Source organism: Hyla sarda, chromosome 9 (assembly GCF_029499605.1).
Source record: "Hyla sarda isolate aHylSar1 chromosome 9, aHylSar1.hap1, whole genome shotgun sequence".
Classification (NCBI taxonomy): Eukaryota; Metazoa; Chordata; class Amphibia; order Anura; family Hylidae; genus Hyla; species Hyla sarda.
In genome coordinates, this window is record NC_079197.1 from 129,122,529 (window position 1) to 129,144,903 (window position 22,375).

At 42.0% G+C, this 22,375-nt stretch overlaps 1 protein-coding gene across 2 annotated transcripts in view; it reads right to left on the minus strand.

The window, feature by feature from the left end:
* Positions 1-22,375, minus strand: part of STK26 (serine/threonine kinase 26) — a 106,268-nt gene that overhangs the window by 39,852 nt on the left and 44,041 nt on the right. For both annotated transcript variants that reach the window (XM_056537949.1, XM_056537950.1), the window contains exon 2: positions 1,960-2,190. In XM_056537949.1, the coding sequence (XP_056393924.1) occupies positions 1,960-2,190 (231 nt within the window). The remainder of the gene's footprint in view (positions 1-1,959; positions 2,191-22,375) is intronic.

Genomic DNA, 22,375 nt, shown 5'->3' on the forward strand with positions numbered 1-22,375 from the left:
CAGTAGGGGATCCCATGTTCCCTAAAACCAAAGTGCACCTATTACCCTCCTACACTGATCCACATAAGGCAGTGAGCAGATATAGAAGCTGCTGGTACCACAGAGCCTTCAATCCATGCACCATTTTAGGTCCCAGTAGGTAAAGCCACCAGAGGCATGGAAGGTATAGCCTAGTAATAGACCATTAAAAGTTGATGTCTGGGGAGTTGAAAAGGTATTACCGCATATGTAACTGAAGCCATGCCCACATTTCTTGGCCAATTGCTACACAATAATATGGCAGTATCGGCAGCATTGTGTGTCGAATGGCAACCCCCGCAGCTGTCAATTTAATACCTGCCCTGGCGACAAGACGTGCCCCCTCCAAAACAAGGGAAACCATCAGTCTGTGTTCACACAGGGTAAGTGTGGAGCATCAGTGAGTGAGGAAACATAATAACCTTATCAGCACGTCATAACTTCTTTAGTGACCCTTCAGGCCTCCCATACTAAGGCTATAAGTGCAATCGTCTAATCTTCTCTCCTCAGTGGTTTAGAAGTCTTGCACTTTATCTTCATTGTAAACCTGAAAAATCAATTCCCCATACACAGACTTCCTGCCGAGGATGCGATGGGCTTCTGTTTATGCACACTGGCCAATCAGAGGAGGCAGAGCAGAAGCATGAACCAATGATGATGATGTAGGTGGTGTGTCTCAGACGCCAGTCCCGTTTTACACATTAACCAAGTTGTAGTTACAGATCACATTCCTACTCCAATAGAGCTAAAAAAACTGACAAAACTAAAATTTGTGGCTCATAATATAGTGGTCCCTCAACATACGATGGTAATCCGTTCCAAACGGACCATCGTTTGTTGAAACCATCACATGTTAAGGGATCCGTGCAATGTAAAGTATAGGACAGTGGTTTTTCAACCTGCGGACCTCCAGATGTTGCGGAACTACAACACCCAGCATGCCCGGACAGCCATTGGCTGTCCGGGCATGCTGGGTGTTGTAGTTTTGCCACAACTGGAGGTCCGCAGGTTGAAGACCACTGTTAGAGGAAGTTGTACTCACCTGTCCCCGCTGTTCCGGACCGTCACCACTGCCCGGGATATCACCGTCCATCACTGTCGCCGCGTCCCCGACGCTCCGGCAAGGCCTCCGCTTATCCAGCATCCGCGCGCTTTGTCGCCGCCATCACTTTGATACGCACACCGCTCCTATTGGATGACGGGACGGCGTGCGCAGTGACGTGATGACGACGATGGAGGATGCCGGCGATGCAGGGGATCCCGAAGAGGACGTGCCGGAGCCCCGAGGACAGGTAAGAGACATCACCGGAGCTCACGGGGCACCGTAAACGGCTATCTGGTGGCAGCTGAAGCAGTCAGCGCTGCCGGATAGCCGTTTATGCGATGGCCCCGACATACAAAATCATCGTATGTTGATGCTGCCTTCAACATGCGATGGTCTCTGAGAGTCCATCGTATGCTGAAATGATCGTATGCCGGGGCCATCGGAGGTCGAGGGGGTCACTGTAAATACATACATAATATATATTATATATATATATATATATATATATATATATATATCCTTTAGGTGAATATATATTTTACCTAAGGCTATATTCATATTATATATACATATTTTAATGTTTCTGACTTCAATCACTTTACACAGAGTGTATACCCCTTTAACTAACACATTACCATCTGTTTTGGCCACTCATGTAACATTGTGCAAAGCATTCTGATGTTTGTAGAACACAGGGGACCAGTTAACCCAGGACCCCCCCCCCCCCCCCCCCCCATCACCTCTGGGATAGGGGGCCTCGTATACTAAATGATACCAGATGGAACGTGAATGTTGCATTACACAATTTAAGATAAACCATACCATTTGTGCATTACATTCAGAAGATACCGTCACCAAAGCACATCTGTCTCACAAAAGTTCCAACAAACAAATACCTTCAAATAAGATCCATAGTACTTTGTCACATAGGGGCTGTCACACTGGCTGAGAACTGTTATTTCTTGCTGTATATCTTCTATTTCATCCTCTGCTTCTTCCAAGTCAATGATTTTTATAGCAACCACATGTTGAGTCCGGTTATCAATGCCTTTAAAAACTTCTCCAAAGGATCCCTTTCCAATACGCTCTAGTTTTGTAAATAATTCTTCTGGGTCAGCCCGGTGGTTCTGAAAAAGAAAAAGAATGAACAGTAAAACATCTAATAATAAGTAATACGTTGCTCATGGAAGATGGATACGTTTTACCAGTAAATCTATGCTAAGTAGCACATTTATTGCTATGAAAAATTCTCTACTTGAGAAAGAAAAAATCTTTGCTTAGTAACATGTGTAAGTAGTGAGGCAAGACCAAGAAAGAATTTAAAAGAACATTTGAGCCATAGACACACAGGCCATGTGGTGGTGAGCAACAAAGGAATATAACAAAGGCCATATTTATACAGTGATGATCCTGTTAGCAATGCATTCAAATTGAGTATTTTACCCTATTCAGCTACTTAAGTTTTTAGGTAATCTAATCCATAGGCCATTTTGCTGCAGAAAAAAACGTGCTGGAATGTAGGAGCTAGCAAAAAGGTTACGTCACATAATGTTACATGGCGTCACATGATCAATCATTAGTCTCCCCCCCCCCCGTGTGTGTCACTGTCATTACTGTCCCCTCATCTCTTCCTGTGCCATTAGTGTCATCCCTCATCTCCAAGCTGTGTATCAGTTATTAGTGTCCTCTTATCCACCTCAGACTGAGAAACAAGACCACTATTAGGGCTGGGTTCACACTGCGGAATCTGCGGACAGAAAGTTTCCACCTGGAGATTCCGAGTGCGGCCATCACCAACTGAATCAGTCGGCGCTAGGACCGTGCAGACACTGCAGTCTCCAATAGACTGCAATGTGTATCCAATAGACTGCAATGTGTTCCGCGAGTATTTCCGCCTGAAGAATGAGCAACGCCATTATTCAGGCAGAAATTTCCAAGCGGATTTTCCATTCACATATTCCGCTTCACAAATTCCGAAGTGTGAATTTGTGAACGGAAACCCATTCACTATACAGTACATTTTAGTAAGCGGAATTTCTGCCTGCAATTTTAAACCAAACACTTTCCTGTCTTTCTATCTTTACAGTGAAAACTACTCTGGGTTTACATTTTTTTGCCCCTACCATGCACACTCCCCATCATGTTCCGTTATGAAAACCCTGAAAATCGGCCACTTAATGTCCGTTAGAAAATCCCATTATAGTCTATGGGATTTTTACATTATCCGTTTTAATTCGTTATAGTCCGTTATTAATAACGGACGTTATTTTGTGACTGGAGAATGAACGGAAGAAATAGTGCATGCATTATTTCTTCCATTCATTCTTCCGTCACAAAATAACGGCCGTTATTCATAACGGACTATAACGGATTAAAACGGATAATGTAAAAATCCCATAGACTATAATGGGATTTGCTAACGGACATTTAGTGGCGGATTTTCAGGGTTTTCATAACGGATCTTTAAAACGGATGAATTTTATAGTGTGAAAGCAGCCTAACTCTCCAAAGGTTGTTTTTACATTTTGCAATTCCTGCTGCGTTTACCTATTTTTGCAGTAAATTTTCCAAAATCGCAAAAAGTTATATTTTAACGCATTTGCTAAATTTTGTAAATTTGTAATTTTTACCAAAATTCTATGTACAAACACAGCCTAAAGACTTTAAATCTCCATAACATACCTATGCTGTAATTATTGAACAGATTTCTTTCCTCTTATAGCAATATTGCTCTAAAAAAAAATCCACTTTGAATTAGTAAGCTCATCAAAACAGCACAGAGTGAACTGACACTTCTCAAACACACTGGCCATTTTAACGGGGTCTCCAGTACCATCAACTACCAGGAGAATGGGCGTCCTACCACTCCAGTTTGCAGATTTCCTGTTATAGTATCAACACACGTTAATGGAGAGTTGTCAGCACTTGCACTTATCGCTTAACTTCTATTTACTTTCATGGAGGGTAAATGGACCCACATTCTCCTGACTAAACAGAGTCCCACATCTTCAATGTATTTATGACATATCTAAAAAGATTTAAGATGGGCATCCTAAAATCTTGTGAGATCATCTTTTAGTCAGGATAGGTAATAAATATCTGGTGGGGTCTCACCACTGAGACCCCACAATCACAAGACCATGAGTGCTGCAGAGCCATTAACTAAAAAACTGCCACAGCAGAGAGCTGTATACAGTCCTTTAACCCCTTAAGGACCAAGCATTTTTCTGTTTTTTACACTTTCGTTTTTTCCTCCTTACCTTTTAAAAATCATAACCCTTTCAATATTGCACCTAAAAATCCATGAGGGCTTATTTTTGCACCACCAATTCTACTTTGGAATAACATCAGTCATTTTACACAAACATTTATGGCGAAACGGGAAAAAAAAAATCATTGTGCGACAAAATTGAAGAAAAAAAACACCATTTTGTAACTTTTGGGGGCTTCCGTTTCTACGCAGTCCATTTTTCGGTAAAAATGACACTATATTTATTCTGTAGGTCCATACGATTAAAATGATTCCCTACTTATATAGGTTGGATATTGTCGTATTACTGGAAAAAATCATAACTACATGCAGGAAAATTTATACATTTAAAATTGTCCTTTTCTGACCCCTATAACTTTTTTATTTTTCCACGTACAGGGTGGTTTGAGGGCTAATTTTTTGCGCCGTGATCTGAAGTTTTAATCGGTACCATTTTTATTTTGATTGGACTTCTTGATCGCTTTTTATTCTTTTTTATGGTATGAAAAGTGACCAAAAATACGCTATTTTGGACTTTGGAATTTTTTTGCGTGTACGCCATTGACCGTGTGGTTTAATTATATATTTTTATAGTTCAGACATTTACGCACGCGGCGATACCAAATTTGTTTATTTTTATTATGGTTACATATTTTTAATATGGAATTTGGGAAAAGGGGGGTGATTTAAACTTTTATTAAGGAAGGGGTTAATGTGTGTGTTTTTAAAGTGTAAAAAATAAAAATAAAAAAAATAAAAAAAAAAGTTTTAGTCCCCTTAGGGGACTTTTAGGAGGAATCATTAGATTCCTCATACAGATCCTTGTGGTTTCATAAAACCACAATGATCTGTGTCCTCTGCGCTCGATTTATAAAGCCTGGTCCTGCCAGGCTGTATCATTCAGAGCATCGGAGCCGCCGCAGCAGATGTAAGCCCTCAGGCTACCTCAGTAGGGGGCGATACACCCACTGGACCACCAGGGACTTAATACAGGCACCTTTAGACACCGCTGTCAACTTTGACACCGACGATCTAAAGGGTTAATAGCCGCCCGCGGCGATCGCCGCATGTCGGCTATTAACGCCGGCCCCCTGCTACAGGAATCAGCTGGGGGCTAGCCGGTATGACGGGGGCTTGAGTCGGGAGCCCGCATCATACCCCGGTAACGGCCATTGGACGAGTATAGACGTCCATGGTCGTTATCGGGTTAAACTCTTAAGGACCAAGCCCATTTTCACATTAAGGGTACGTTTAGACGAGCAGATTTACAGCGTATTTTACGCTGCGGATCCGCCGCTGAAGGACCTCTATATGCTGGCTTTACATGTGCCTGCTTGGAGCGGCAATACGCCGCTATGTGCAGACACACTGAAGCAATGTGCGAGTCGATACGCATGCGCGGTGTACTCGCACACATCGCGGCCGCTCACACTGCTCAATGAGCTAGGCTGAGAGCTGCCGCAATGTGAGTATACTGCGCATGCGCGCGGCGACTCGCACATCGCAGAGTGTCTGCTCGTAGCAGCATATTGCCGCTCTTAGCAGGCACATGTAAAGCCAGCATATAGAGGTCCTTCAGCGGCGGATCCGCAGCGAAATCCGCTGCGAAAATCTGACATGTCTTTAATTTTGGAAGACATCAGAGGGCTTCAAAGTATAGCAGCAATTTTCCAATTTTTCCACAACATTTTCAAAATCAGAATTTTTCAGGGACCAGTTCAGTTTTGAAGTGGATTTGAAGGGCCTTCTTATTAGAAATACCCCATAAATTACCCCATTATAAAAACTGCACCCCTCAAAGTATTCAAAATGACATTCAGAAAGTGTATGTTAACCATTTAGGTGTTTCACAGGAATAGCAGAAAAGTGAAGGAGAAAATTCAAAATCTTCATTTTTTTCACTCGCTTGTTCTTGTAGACTCAGTTTTTGAATTTTAAAAAGGAGTGGTAAAAAGAGAAATTTCCCCAAAATTTGGGTGAACTAGAGGGCTCAGAAGGGAAGGAGCAACAATGGGATTTTGGAGACCGTTTTTCTGAAATGGTTTTTGGGGGCATGTCACATTTAGGAAGCCCCTATGATGCCAGAAAAGCAAAAAAATTAAAAAAATTAAATAAAATGGCATACTAATTTGGAAACTACACCCCTCAAGGAATGTAACAAGGGGTACAGTGAGCCTTAAGGTGTTTGACGACTTTGGATGTGTAAATGATTTTTATTTATTTTTTTCGACTAAAACGCTGGTTTTTCCCCAAATTGTACATTTTTACAAGGGGTAATAGGAGAAAATGCCCCCCAAAATTTGTAACCCCATGTCTTCTGAGTATGGAAATACCCCACATGTGGATGTCAAGTGCAATACGGGCGTACTACAATGCTCAGAAGAAGAGTCACATTTGGCTTTTGGAAAGCAAATTTTGCGTAAATGGTTTTTGGAGGGCATGTTGCATTTAGGAAGCCCCTATGGTGACCGAACAGCAAAAAAACAAACAAAAAAAAAAACAAAAATAAAAAAATAAAACCATGGCATACTTTTTGGGAAACTACACCCCTCAAGGAACGTAACAAGGTGTCCAGTGAGCCTTAAAACCCCATAGGTGTTTGTGGACTTTTCATTGAAGTTGGATGTGTAAATGAATGTATTTTTTTCACTCAAATGCTTGTGTTAACCCAAATCTTTTATTTTCACAAGGAGAAAATGCCTTCCAAAATTTCTAATACCCCTTATGTGGATGTAAAATGCTCTGCAGGCGAACTACAATGCTCAGAAGAGAAGGAGCGCCATTGAGCTTTTGGAGAATTTGGTTGGAATGGAAATCTGGGGCCATGTGCATTTACAAAGCTCCCGTGGTGCCAGAACAGTGGACCCCCCCACATGTGACCCCATTTTGGAAACTGCACCCCTCACAGAATTTAATAAGGGGTGCAGTGTGCATTTACACCCCACTGGAGTTTGACAGATCTTTGGAACAGTGGACTGTGCATATGAGAAACACATTTTTTCATTTTCACGGACCCCTGTTCCAAAAATCTGTCAAACACCTGTGGGGTGTAAGTGCTCACTGCACCCCTTATTACATTCCGTAAGTGGTGTAGTTTCCAAAATGGGGTCAACGTGTGTGTGTGTGTGTGTGTGTGTGTCCACTGTCATGGCACCATGGGGGCTTTGTAAACACAAATGGCCTTCAATTTCGGACACATACTATCTCCAAAAACCCAATGGCGCTCCTTCTCTTCTGAGCATTGTAATTCTCCCACAGTGCACTTTACATCCACATATGAGGTATTTCCATACTCAGAAGAAATTGGGCTACAAGTTTTGGGGGGCATTTTTTCCTATTTCCCCTTGTGAAAATGAAAAATTTAGGGTAACAGCACTTCAGTGAAATTTCTCTTAATTTTCACATCCAACTTTAATGAAAGTTCATCAAACACCTGTGGGGTGTTAGGCTCACTATACCCCTTGTTACATTCCGTGAGGGACGTGGTTTCCAAAATGGGGTCACATGTGGGTATTTATTGTTTTGAGTTTATGTCAGAACCACTGTAAAATCAGCCACCCCTGTGCAAATCACAAATTTAGACCTAACATATACATGGTGCGCTCACTCCTGAGCCTTGTGGTGCGCTCCTGAGTGGGATATTTCTGTACTCAGGAGAAATTGCGTTACAAATTTTGGGGGTCTTTTTTTCCTTTTACCGCTTGTGAAAATTAGAAGTATGGCAAGCACCAGTATGTTAGTGTTAATTATTTTAATTTTTACACTAACATGCTGGTGTAGACCCCAAACTTTACCTTTTCATAAGGGGTGAAAGGAGAAAAAGCCCCCCAAATGTTGTAACGCAATTTCTCCCAAGTATGAAAATACCACATATGTGGCACTAAACTTTTGCCTTGAAATACAACAGGGCTCCATACCGAGAGCGCGCCATGCGCATTTGAGGCCTAAATTGGGGATTTGCATCCACCACCAAAATACCCTATGGCAGTGTTTTCCAAACAGGGTGTCTCCAGCTGTTGCAAAACTCCCAGCAGTCAGTGGCTGTCCAGCAATACTGGGAGTTTTTGCTTTTAAACAGCTGGAGGCTCCGTTTTAGAAACACTGCCGTACAAGGCTTTTTTATTTTGGGGGGGGAAGACTGTAAGGGTGTGTATGTGTAGTGTTTTACTTTCTATTTTGTGTAGGTGTAGTGTAATGTAGCATTTTTAGACAACATTCACACGGGCAGGGGTATACAGAGAGTTTCTTGCTGGGAGTTTGAGCTGTAGCGAGAAATTTACCCTGTACATTCACATTGGCAAACCTCCAGCTTTTGCAAAACTACAACTCCCAGCATGCACTGACAGACCATACACGCTGGGAGTTGTAGTTATGCAACAGCTGGAGGCACACTGGTTGTGAAACACAGAGTTTGTTACTTAAAGTATTTTGCAACCAGTGTGCCTCCAGCTGTTACAAAACTAGAACTCCCAGCATGTATGGTCTAAGTGCATGCTGGGAGTTGTATTTTTGCAACAGCTGGAGGCACACTGGTTGTGAAACTCTGAGTTCGGACACAAACTCTCACAACCAGTGTGCCTTCAGCTATTGCAAAACTGCAACTCTCAGCATGCACTGACAGCCGAAGGGCATGCTAAGAGTTGTAGTTTTTCAACAGCTGGTGGCACACTGCTACATCTACCAGCATGCCCTTCGGCTGTCCGGGCATGCTGGGAGTTGTACTTATGCAACAGCTGGATGCACACTTTCATAGAAAAAAAATGTGCCTCCAGCTGATGCATAACTACAATCCCCAGCATGCACAGACTACCAAAGATCATGCTGGGAGTTGTAGTTTGAACTCCAGCTGTTGCAAAACTACAACTCCCAGCATGCCCTTTTGGCTGTGCATGCTGGGAGTTGTTTCTAAGCAACAGGAGGAGGTGAACAGGCCTCACCTGCTGCTGCCTGCACCGCCGGGACCGCTGCAGCCACCACTTCTGCCCACAACAATATATAACCAAGAAATCAATCAGCATGGAACCGTGGATATATTACGATTGCAGTGTGTAGTGTAGAGTGTTATGCGGATGGAAAACACTGACTCATTTTGACTTCCTATTATACTATAGATATATGATCTACTTGTCAGGATATTTTATAGGAGGTAAAAATGGAAACAAAAACTATGCAAATGCTGATAGAGGAGACAGTACCTGGTATTTAATACAAAAGAAATGAGTCATTCAGACCTATTATTTAACAGAAAACATTCATGTAACCAGAAACTATGGAAGCTGTAATTTTTAACCTCTTAAGGGTGCAGTGCGTACCTGTACGCCCTGGTCCCAGTATATAACGCGGGTCGGTCCCGGTGGCTAACGAAAGCCGGGACCTGGGCTAATAGCGTGCGGCACAGATTGTTGTGCCTCACGCTGTTAACCCTTTAGACATAGCATTCAAAGTTGATTGCCACGTCTAAAGTAAAAATACACTCCCGGCAGCTCAGTCAGGCTGATCCAGACCATCGCAGTGAAATCGCGATGTCCCGATCAGCTAGAATGTGAGCGGAGGGTGTCCGATCGGTGATTGATTACTCCAAGCCTGAAATCCGGGCTTGAGCAATCCACCACCGATAACACTGATCATTGCAGTGTTAATGCACGGCAATGATCTGTGTAGCAGATCAGTGTGTGTAATGCTATAGCCACTAGAGAGCTATAATGCAAAAAAAAAAAAATTTTGGGAAATTTTTTTGGGAAAAAAAATTATTTAACCCCTTCCCTAATAAAAGTAAGAACCACCCCCCTTTTCCCATTTAAGAAAAAAAAACTGTAAATGAAAACAAAAAACAAACGTGGTATCGGCGCGTGCGTAATGTCCGAATTATAAAAATGTATCGTAAGTGAAACCTCACAATCAATGGCATAGACGCAAAGAAATTCCAAAGTCCAAAATAACGCATTTTTGTCACTTTATATAATGAAAAAAATGAATAAAAAGTGATCAAAAGTCCGATAAATACAAAAATGGTAAGATAAAAACTTCACATCACGGTGCAAAAAACTAGCCCTCATACCGGCCCGTACGCAGAAAAATAATAAAAGTTATAGGGGTTATATATGACAATTTTAAACATATAAATTTTCCTGCATGTAGTTCTGATTTTTTTCAGCAGTACTACAAAATCAAACCTATATAAGTAGGGGATCATTTTAAATGGTATGTACCTACAGAAGATAAGATGTAATTTTTACAGAAAAATGCATTGCGTAGAAACGGAAGCCCCCAAAATTTACAAAATGGTGTTTTTTTCTTCAATTATGTCGCACAATTAGTTTTTTTTCCATTTCGCTGTGTATATTTTGGTAAAATGACTAATGTCACTGCAATGTAGAACTGGGAGCGCAAAAAATAAGCCATAATATGGAATTTTAGATGCAAAATTCAAAGAGTTATGATTTTTAGAAGGTGATGAGGAAAAAAAAAATCAAAAAGTTCAAAAACTAAAAATCCTTTGGTCCTGAAAGGGGTATTTCAGGAAAAAAAATTTTTTTATATATCAACTGGCTCCAGAAAGTTAAACAGATTGGTAAATTACTTCTATTAAAAAAAAATCTTAATCCTTTCAGTACTTATGAGCTTCTGAAGTTAAGGTTGTTCTTTTCTGTCTAAATCCTCTCTGATGACACATGTCTCGGGAAACGCCCAGTTTAGAAGCAAATCCCCATAGAAAACCTCTTCTGAACTGGGCATCAGAGAGCACTTATACAGAAAAGAACAACCTTAATCCTTTCAGTACTTATGAGCTTCTGAAGTTAAGATTTTTTTTTTTATAGAAGTAATTTACAAATCTGTAACTTTCTGGAGCTAGTTGATATATATATAAAAAATTTTTTTTCCTGGAATATCCCTTTAAGGGCTTAAAATGTGCATGGACGTTTATGACCAGATCCGCAGACATCACTAATAGATGTAGGAATGTTAAATTCTAATAAAAAGCCCAGTAAAATGTGATGACTGAGCATGTTAAATATTAAGCATTTATGTCTGCGCTGCTGAACAGTATTAAAAAAAATAAAATAAAAAAGCCTGCATTCCAAATACGAAAACAGACAAATCCCATAATCCTTAGCAACTCATTATCTAAAAGTGACTGCACACGAGCCCTAAAATACAGACTGCCTTTTTATTAAACTATCAAATACAAGAAAAATATGCTGCATCTAGATAGAAAAATGTAGTCAAGTGCTAGGAGCCCAGTGAATTAGTGCTACAAAAGCGATTGCACATACTGAGCAGCCGCCTCCACCGACAGACACGGAGACAAAACGGTTTTAGACCAGAAATGCTTCAGTAGGTCAAGAGAGGTCAAAAGTTAAGTCGCTCGGATGAAAGCACATTCAGCAGCTAATGACGGCTCCGAAAAATGTGTAGTCAAATGTCAAAAAAAGGGACGCATATGTTCAATAAATTACTGCAATGGAAATGCCCCTGTCAGCAGCTTAAGCTGAGCAAAAATAAAAATAAAAAGTTATATATCACAGACTTAATTGTTTGATAGAATGGAGACACCCGACAATTCTAATTTCCCCCATTACTGCTATAACCAGAGTGGTCACCAGGAGTCTAGACCAGTGGAGATGACCGCTTCAATCATTCTCATAGCAGTAAATGTAGGGGCATCACGAAAGAGCACCGCAGCTTCATCCAACAGGGCATTGGGGGACCACCACTTAAGAGCGTCAGGGACAGTAATTGGCTGAGGGGCAGTATGAAACTCCGGGCCCCCAATGTCAACGCTAGAGCGTTAGGATTTCTGACATGAAGAGGTTCGCTGCCAGGGCACCAGAGGCACAGCGGGAGCACTGGGAGGTGTGTTTATTTATTTATTTTTTAAATATACAGTGGTCCCTCAAGTTACAATATTAATTGGTTCCAGGACGACCATTGTATGAAACCATTGTTTGCTGAGACCATAACTATGGAAACCTGGTAATTGGTTCTAAAGCCCCAAAATATCATTCAAAAAATAGGAAAAAGTGAGAATTAAAAGAAAAATAAGTAGATAACTAATATAGATAAAGCAAATCCTTACATATAAAAGTAAGAAAGATCTGCTGGGAGCTGTAATCACTGTCTATGTCAGTATTTCCCAACCAGGGTGCCTCCAGCTGTTGCAAAACTACAACTCCCAGCATGCCCGGACAGCCAAAGGCTGTCCGGGCATGCTGGGAGTTGTAGTTTTGCAACCGCTGGGGGCACCCTGCTTGGGAAACACTGGTCTATGTAGAGGACAGGAGCTTTTTCAGGGTCCTGTACAGTAAGTACATGCAATGTCCTAAAAAAGTAACATGGAGTCACCCTCACCTGGTGTCCAAAGGAGCAGGTAACCCTGGTACAGGTAAAGTGTACAGAACATGTAGTACCTCCCTGTACTGTAGGTGGCGCTACCAGACAGTCAGTCAGTGCATACGCTTCAGTAATACAGGTGTTTTACCAGTAAATTGCCCATTCCGATTGGTCAGTTCTTCCGGCCATTGACACATTTCACAAATCTTGACTGTCCATAACATTGTATGTTGAGTCTGGTTTCATCTTACAATGGTCCAGAAAAGACCATTGTATGTTGAAGCCATTGTAAGTTGAGGGATCACTGTACTGTGCAATGGCCAAAGCTCCCTCCTCACAGGATAACCCCTTTAATGATCTTTATATCTGCATTTTTATGTATTGTTGCCCCAAAAAATAAAATTACTGTACCAGATGACATAATGGACACCAATGGGTTAGTTGTGAGTAACTGCACAATGTGAATAGCGATTAACCTACACTAAACACTACATGTTTGGTACACAGCAAATGTTGTGTAAACATTGGCAATGTAACCAGTTACATAAAAACAAAAGCAGAAAGCTATTCTTATTAATAAGATTCTGGTTTAAAGGTCATTGACAAAAAAAATAAAAATAATAATACTTCTGTTTGGTGGGGATCAGAACAAGCATGTAGAAGCGCTCTTTTCAGTCTCTCTCCTTGCTGCAGAAGGGCTCCATAGATTTTCTATAAAATCAGTCTCCAACAAGATGAGAGAATGGGAGAGAAGCATGTTGCGAAGTGCTTCTCCCTGCTCATTTAAAAAATAAATAAATAAATAAAAATAAAAAGGACAGCCTGCTATACACTGCTCTCAGCTTTCGAAGTCCAAAGCAATGACTCCAATGCCTCTATTTACATACCCAAGGGAGCTCTTCTTGCTCTCATAAAGCTTCCACTTGAAGAGAAAACAGCACAAAATACTGCCCTGTCCTTTTGCACTTCCAACATGAAGTTTGTTTTTTGGAAAAGTAGTTCATCCTGGCTTTTTTTCTCACTGCGTTTTTATCATGACAAGGCATGTGATTCTATCATGTGACTGACTTCTACTGAAGAAATAGGGGAGGGGGACACCAGGAAAATAGTTAGTGCTAAATCTGCATGGATTTTTTGGAGTTTTTGCTCCCATAGACTTCCACGGAAGAGAAACACCAAGATTATGTCCATAAAAGGGGTACTCCACCCCTGGCATCTTATCCCCTATCCTGCTGCTGGGGACCCCGGGGATCGCCGCTGCAGCACCCCGCCATCATTACTGCACAGAGAGAGAGTTCGCTCTGTACGTAATGACGGGCGATACAGGGGCCAGAGCAGCGTGACGTCATGGCTCCGCCCATTCATGTAATCACGGCCCATCCCCTTAATGCAAGTCTATGGCAGGGGTCGTGACAACCGCCACGCCTCCTCCCATAGACTTATAATGAAAGGGGCGGGCCGTGATGTCACGAGGGGAGGAGCCGTGATGTAACGATGCTCCGGCCCCTGTATTGCCCGTCATTACGTGCAGAGCGATCTCGCTCTGCGCAGTAATGATAGCGGGGTCCCCAGCAGCGTTACCGCGGCGATCTAACATCTTATCTCCTATCCTTTGGATAGGGGATAAGATGTCTAGGGGCGGAGTACCCCTTTAAAGCACGCTCTCTACAGGCAACATTTTTGGAAAACTGCCTATGCCCCAAACCTTTCAAAAACGCCAAATGACAAGTGAAAGTGGGTTTCATAAATCTCTGTTGACTTTTAGCTAATATCTGTCCGCCGCGTTTACCCACCAAAATAAAGGCTGTGCGGCATTTATGGCCTTTTTAGGTGTTTTTGAGAAGAAGAAAAAAGTGAAGGCTTAGCCTGATGATGTTTCAAACCCACTGCAACCGGATAGTCATCAGCAGCAGGTAGCCCACCCGCACTAGACTTAGCAAAGCTGTCAATATTTATTTATTTAAAATCAGAGAACCCCTTTAAGTCATTATTAACATTTCGGAAAGTACTATAGTCTCAATACACACAGCATGTGGCCAGTTTCACCCGGAGGCTCAAAGCAAATTTCTACATGGAAAAACAAATGACAGTCAAACATGATGGAGATACAGTGACTTAGCAGGTGACACCCAGGTTTGCACTGTGACTTGCAGCACTGAAATGTGACTAAAGGCGGCTATACACATTGGGATAGAAGTGGGTTGATGCCTGAACAGTCGTTTCGCAGTCGTGGCCATACACACTTTTTCTGTGGCTGGTATTATTGATCACGTGTAGACAGTTTTGACAAATGCCAATGTGGACAAATCTTTTTGGGAATATTTTGGGAACACTTTGATAATGTATTCATTACTAAAAGATAGTTTGTAAATGAAACTATTACCTAAAAATATGAAAAATGGTTGATTTTCTAACCAAGAACAGTGGAGTATGCCGTTGGAAAGCTAATAAGATTGTTGATAAGTTCCAATAGCTTTGGGTTAAAGGGGTATTCCAGGCGAAAACTTTTTTATATATATCAACTGGCTCCAGAAGGTTAAACAGATTTGTAAATTACTTCTATTAAAAAATCTTAATTCTTTCAGTACTTATGAGCTTCTGTCTTTTCTGTCTAACTTTCTGGAGCCAGTTGATATATAAAAAAAAAAAAAGTTTTTTTTTCCTGGATAACCCCTTTAAGTGATCCACTTATCGACTGTAAAAAGTATGGGCACCTTTAGAACCATGATAAAGGTGCTGGTATGTGACAAGGGCAGGGTTTCCCAGTCAGGGTGCCTCCAGCTGTTTCAAAACTACTACTACAACTCCCAGCATGCACAGACAGCCAAGGAACCCCGGGTTAGAGTTCTATGGCGGGGGAAAAGGAGACTGATGCGGGGTCTCTGACTTCTATACATACCTTTAGTGTGGTGCCTGGTCCCACTGAAGATCCTCTATCTGCGCTAAATTGCGTGCAGGAGGCGCACTGGATCTGAATATTCATGGTCGCTGATCACGTGAACCTTTGTGCCTACTGAGCGCTCACGTGACCAGCGAACATGAATATTCAAATCCAGCTATTGGGCCCGCCTCCAGCACGCAATTCAGCACAGGAAGCAGATCTTCAGATGGACCGGGCACCAGACTAAAAGGGTATAAGGCTGAGTTCACACCACATTTTTGCAATACAGTTCCTGTATCAGGTTTTTTATTAAAAAAAACGGATTCCTCAAAACCTGACTAAACTGTATCAAAACTGTGTACAAGTTTTTATCTGTATAAGGTTGAAAAAAAAATTGTGATAAGTCAAAAACCGTATGGTGAAAACAAGATGGAACCGTACGCACATACGGTTCCCACTGACTCCCATGTTAAAAAAATAAATAAATAAGTATACGGTTTAATACGTTTTTTCACCTGGACCAAAAACCTTGGTAGGCCACGGTTTTCTGTACGGAAAAAGAAAAAAGTAAAAAACCGTATGGTTTGAAAAACAGACAACCATATACATTATGGTGCATACAGTTTTGAATGGGAAGTCTATGGGCACGGTTTTCTGTACAGTTGTATACTAAACCGTATAGCAAAATCGCGGTGTGAACCCACCCTAAGTCAGAGACCCTGCATTGGTCTCCCGGTCACCCGCACTATAACCCGGTGTATTGGGTTTAGTGTGGGTGAACGGAATTACTATTTTCCTTTAACAGAAAAGTAAATTAACCTATCCGTGGGAAGAAATGGAAGCAACCCCTACAAACATGCGGAAAACAAACTATATACAGATGGTCATGCTTGCATCAATCTGCTCTGTCAGGATTTAACTTTTCCAAAAATCCTGAATCCCCTATAGACCACATTACATTCAACAGAGCCAACCTGATGTCAAATCACTTTTTTAAATCAAATTAGACATAAAACATACAGTAAAGGTGTATTCATGTACATCTCTACAAAAGACCATCACCTTATCAGATATACCTTATGGATTTCATATTCTTAGGACATACCATCAATTATAGATCAGCATCTCCTGCCGATCTGCAATATCTTACATCACTGCCAGAAGTAATAGTCATTGTGTTATAAACTTATGTAGATATTGAAGAAGCTTGCAGTTTTTGTTTTTTTACAGGTGCTGTTGCACCTTCAGGGGACTCAGGAGTGGTACCAAAGCCAATCTGATACCAATGGCCTATGCTGAATGGCCATCAATTTCTAAATCCTGGATAACCCCAAGTCACTACTATTTCTGGAACATCTTTTTATATAGGTTGGTATGCTGTCAGTCCTGTAAGACTATGTTCACACTTGATAAGAAGCACACAACCTTTAGGGTACTATAATTCTTTGGGACTTCGACCGATGGGACCAGCACCAAAACCTCCCTATATGCATTCTCAGAGAGAGTCAGAGATACACGAGGACAGCATTCAAAGTGCTCCACACGCAGGGAGATTCAGGTGCTATTCTCAGCGATGAGTTGAGTCCTTAAAGGAGTACTATGGTGTTTTTTTTTCTATTCTCTGTGCCCGGGCTGCAATACTATACAAAACAAACTTGAAGGGGTACTCAGGTGAAAACCTTTTTTCTTTTAAATCAACTGGTGGCAGAAAGTTAAACATATTTGTAAATTACTTCTATTAAAAAATCTTAATCCTTCCAGTACTTATTAGTTGCTGAATACTACAGAGGAAATTCTTTTCTTTTTGGAATGCTCTCTGATGACATCACGAGCACAGTTCTCTCTGCTGACATTATTATAATAATAATAATGCTTTATTTATTGTTGTCCTTAGTGGGATTTGAACCCAAGTCCCCAGCACTGCAAGGCAGCAGTGCTAACCACTGAGCCACCATGCTGCCCTTAGCATACATCTGCTATGCATGGTTGCTAAAATGGACAGAGATGTCAGCAGAGAGCACTGTGCTCGTGATGTCATCGGTGTTCCAAAAAGAAAGGAATTTCCTCTGTAGCATGCAGCAGCTAATAAGTACTGGAAGGATTAAGATTTTTTAATGGAAGTAATTTACAAATATGTTTAACTTTCTGCCACCAGTTGATTTAAAAGAAAAAAGGTTTTCACCGGAGTACCCCTTTAACTCACCTGCCTGTGTTCCCCCGTTGCGCCGATATCTGTGTCCCGTTCTCTGGTCCCTGTCTCCTTCTGCGTCCTGCGGGTCGGTGAGTCGCGCTGTGCTCATTTTATCACCGGCTGCAGTTATGTCCCGCTGCAGCCGGTGATAAGCTGAATGCAGCGTGACTCACCGGCCCGCTGGAAGTGGAAGAAGACAGGGACCGGAGAACGGGACACAGATATCTGAGCAACGTTGGCAGGTGAGTTAAAGTTTGTTTTGTATAGCATTTCAGCCTGGGCACAGAATAATAGAAGAAAAAAAACACCATAAAATACTCCTTTAAATGCTGGCGTAGCCTCTTAAGACAACATTTTGGGCAATATGTTTTATCAGTATTTAATAATCAAAAAAAATAGGAGGGGATCCAACATATAGAAGGGGTAAAAATATTCACATTATATCCTTTCCTTGTTTATGTTCCACACTCCTCGTTTCGGTTCCAAACACGGATACCAAAAACTGTGTCCAAAAATACTGTAAAGTGAAATAGAGTATGCTAGGGGGAAGGACAGTAGAAGCTTCTTATCAGTTTACTGCAGACATTTTAGCCATGTCGCACCCATAACTACAGCATCTCAAAATCTAGGCCTGGTGCCTATCTGCAGAGGTAAGGAGTCAGACGACATGGTGATCTAACACAACAATCTGGTCTCAAAAGACAAAGTACAAGCTTCGGTGCATGGTAAGTTATACATGGTCAATTCAGGATACAGCTTTATAAACTTTTGCTGCAAATTTGTGGACTATCAAAAACACCAGTCAGATGTAACACAGTCCAATATAAGGCAGCTAGCTTTATAACAAGATCACTATAGATACTGCTTTATTCTGCCATGGTTAGCTGTTCACTGGAGTTCCAAGTTTCTACTACGGAAGACTAAAGGAATCTGAGGATCTGAAAGATGACCATGCGCCAAAGCTGTATCTTCAAGGAACAGCAGGACACAAATAGACAGAGGATCAGGTTGGCGGTGGAGTATAAAGGCCACAACGGATAAAGCCTGGTGAATCACCAGATAGGCACACTTTGTGCTGCTTTCTTAGACATTTGTACAAAATAAACTTGTGTACAATACAGTGGTCCCTCAAGTTACAATATTCATTGGTTCCAGGACAACCATTGTATGTTGAGACCAGAACTCTATGGAAACCTGGTAATTGGTTCTAAAGGCACCAAAATGTCATCCAAAAATAGGAAAAAGTGAGGATCAAACAAAAATAAGTAGATAACTAATATAGATAAAGCAAATCCTTACATATATATATAAAAGTAAGAAATATCTGCTGGGAGCTGTATATTACTGTCTATGTCAGTGTTTCCCCAAGCAGGGAGTCTCCAGCTGTTGAAAAACTACAACTCCCAGCATGCCCGGACAGCCAAAGGCTGTCCGGGCATGCTGGGAGTTGTAGTTTTGCAACAGCTGGGGCCACCCTGCCTGGGAAACACTGGTCTATGTAGAGGACAGGAGCTTCTTCAGGGTCCTGTACAGTACACAGTGTCCTAAAAAAAGGAATGGAATCACCCTCACCTGGTGTCCAAAGGAGAAGCTAACCCTGGTACAGGTAAAGTGTACAGAACATGTAATGCCTCCCTGTACTGTAGGGGGCGCTACCAGACACTAGTCAGTGCATACACTTCAGTAATACAGAGGTTTTACCAGCGAATGCCCATTTTGATTGGTCGGTTCTTCCAGCCATTGACAGGTATCACAGATCTGGACTGTCTGTACATTGTATGTTGAGTCTGGTTTCAACTTACGATGGTCCAGAAAAGAACATTGTATGTTGAAACTATTGTATGTTGAGGCCATTGTAAGTTGAGGGATCACTGTAGCTTTCATTAGTTTGCAGACAGTCAAAGATTGCATACCAGAAAAAAGTTTTGAAGAAGCCCTCTAGCATATACTGAAAATGTGAAAATTTATTTTTAAAAATACCGTATTTCTAAGCTATCACTTTTTGCAGTTTCAAAACCTTATGCCCCTATAACAAAGGATGATTTTTAACCCAGCTTGATCTTCGGATGATCGCTAACACTTGTTTGTTGGCTTATCGCATTTGTTAAGCAGGCATAAAAATAAACCATAGTCCGCTAAACATCTCCATATAATAAGGGATGTGTGGCCAACAATGATGGAAGTAAAGGGCTGCCCAAACCATCCAATGGTAGCTTGTGCGGGTCTGCCAATCCATCAAGTCCTGTAACAGGCTCCTTCAACGAGTGCTGATCTACTTGGTTGGTGTTCACAACTGGGACAGGTCCATGTAACAGTACACACTTTTGCTATCTTCAGTTTTTTGGGGGACTTTTTGGGCTGTTAATGGCTGTTTAAAGACTCAAAAGGGTTTTATTTTTACTATAGTTCTGTTGAACTCCATAGAAAAAAAAAAGTTAGGCTAAAATTAGTGAATGAACATTGACTTACACTGCACAACTTGTCCCTATGGCCTTGTGCGATTCTAAATCACCATCCACTTGAAGTCAGGAGTTTTAAAGTAAGGCATAGTCATTTCCCCCCCTCCCCAATTTTATTTATGCATTTAGTGATGTGCATAGAGAAATTACAGATCTGTCATCAGAATGTCTCAGGCTTTGTTCCTGTAACTTTATTGGATCTCCGTATAGAACAAACCAATTTGTCAATGAAAACACAATTTTTCTTGGAAAAGATAATGCTGCATGAATATTTTTCTGTCTAGTAAAACAAAAACTTCAGCCATACAGTGTATGACTACAGATAGGTGGCAAGTCAAAACAGCCCTCCGGCTTTAGAAGTGAGCGAAGTCTAGGAGCTCCATGGCCGTAAGCACAACTTCAGGAGCAATGAAGCACAGCCTTCAGTATGAAGGAGATTGGGCGAGATGTGCTTATTACTAATGGAAGGTGCAGGATCAGACAATGACTTCAGTGAAATCATACATTAGTCATGCAAGATGTCGAGTGGGGGAAAATTGAAGGCTCTTATTGTTATAATTATAGTAGAGGATAAAACTATGACAAACATGAATGCAAGAGAAAAAAATCTGATGTTTCCATTCAGAAATCTAACTATTACATGTAGTGATTCAGACACCGAAGGTTTTCTGTGTTTTAAAAAGAAGAAAAATTCTGGTACATTGAAATATCCCTTAGCGGACACCTCCCAATAGTGGACAGTTTTTAATTCCCCAGCAGAGTCACATAAGACTTAAAGGGGTACTCCACCCCTAGACATCTTATCCCCTATCCAAAGGATAGGGGATAAGATGTCTGATCGCGGGGGTCCCACTGCTGGGGACCCCCGCAATATAGCATGCAGCACCCACCTGTTTCTTGTCCGGAAGCGCTGGAGGGTCTGGGTCCCGACCACGGGAACGGAAGTCCATGACGTCATGACTCCGTGACGTCATGAAGGGACAAGGCGTGACGTCACACGGGAGCGGAGTCATGACTTCTCGGACTTCCGTTCCCGTGGTCGCAACCCAGACCCTCCAGCGCTTCTGGACAAGAAATAGGTTGGTGCCGCATGCAATATTGTGGGGGTCCCCAGCAGCGGGACCCCCGCGATCAGACATCTTATCCCCTATCCTTTGGATAGGGGATAAGATGTCTAGGGGTGGAGTACCCCTTTAATGTATTTGCAGCCTCCGAATAGGGGACATTCCCAATAGTTGACACGGACACACCCAATAGGGAACAAAATACTCCCAATAGGAAACAACCAGGCTTATGTGCTGGCACTACCTTGTACACAGGGCCGCTGTCAGAGGGTACAGCCAATAACCAGGGCCCAGGCCCCTGCTGCACCCCCTGCAGAAGTCCCAGCACAGAAGACTAATGTTTAGACAGTGGTCTCCTGCTTCTGTACGTCCTCTGGCCACATCATTCACCTCCTCCTTCTCTGATCCCCCCCCCCATGCCACTTAATTCCCCTGTGCCAAATCATCCCCCCCTTTATTACCCCGTGCCACTAAATTACCTCTTGCCCCCCGCCTCATGCTATTTAATTTCCCCTTTATTGCCCTCTGCAAATTCATCTGCCCCTCTTTACCAACCCCTGTGCCATTTTATTCCCCCTTTACCCCCCTGTGCCACTTCATAAAGAGGGGTGATGAATATACACAGAGGGTAATGAAGGGGGAATGAAATGACAGGAAGGGGGGGGGGGTGGATCAAGGGGAATTTATATAGCACAGAGGGTAAGGGGGGGGGTAATTTGGCACAAGGCATGGGGGAATAAGGGGAGTAACAAGATACGAGGGGGAGGAATAAGGGTTGAGTAAACGGCACTGGGAGATTAGACTGTAATATTCCTTTATCATGTTTTATAGGTAATTACACTCTGGAGTGAGTACAGCACAGTATTCCTTCATTTAGGAAGAATTTTGAACCTTTTTCCAAATAAGGGACCTCTCTCAATAGTGGACACTTTTTTGTTCCCTGTGAGCGTCCCCTATTGGGAGATTCTTTAAACCAGCACCGGTTCAGGTTCACCTTTGTTGCTCTATTAATCTGTTTACACTGCAAGGGAGATGACATGACGCTCCAAAATGTGGCAAAGACAACTCTTTCAGAACACTTCCCATCGGTACCCTCAGGCCGATGATTCACAGCAGCATGTCAGTCAGTGGAGAGA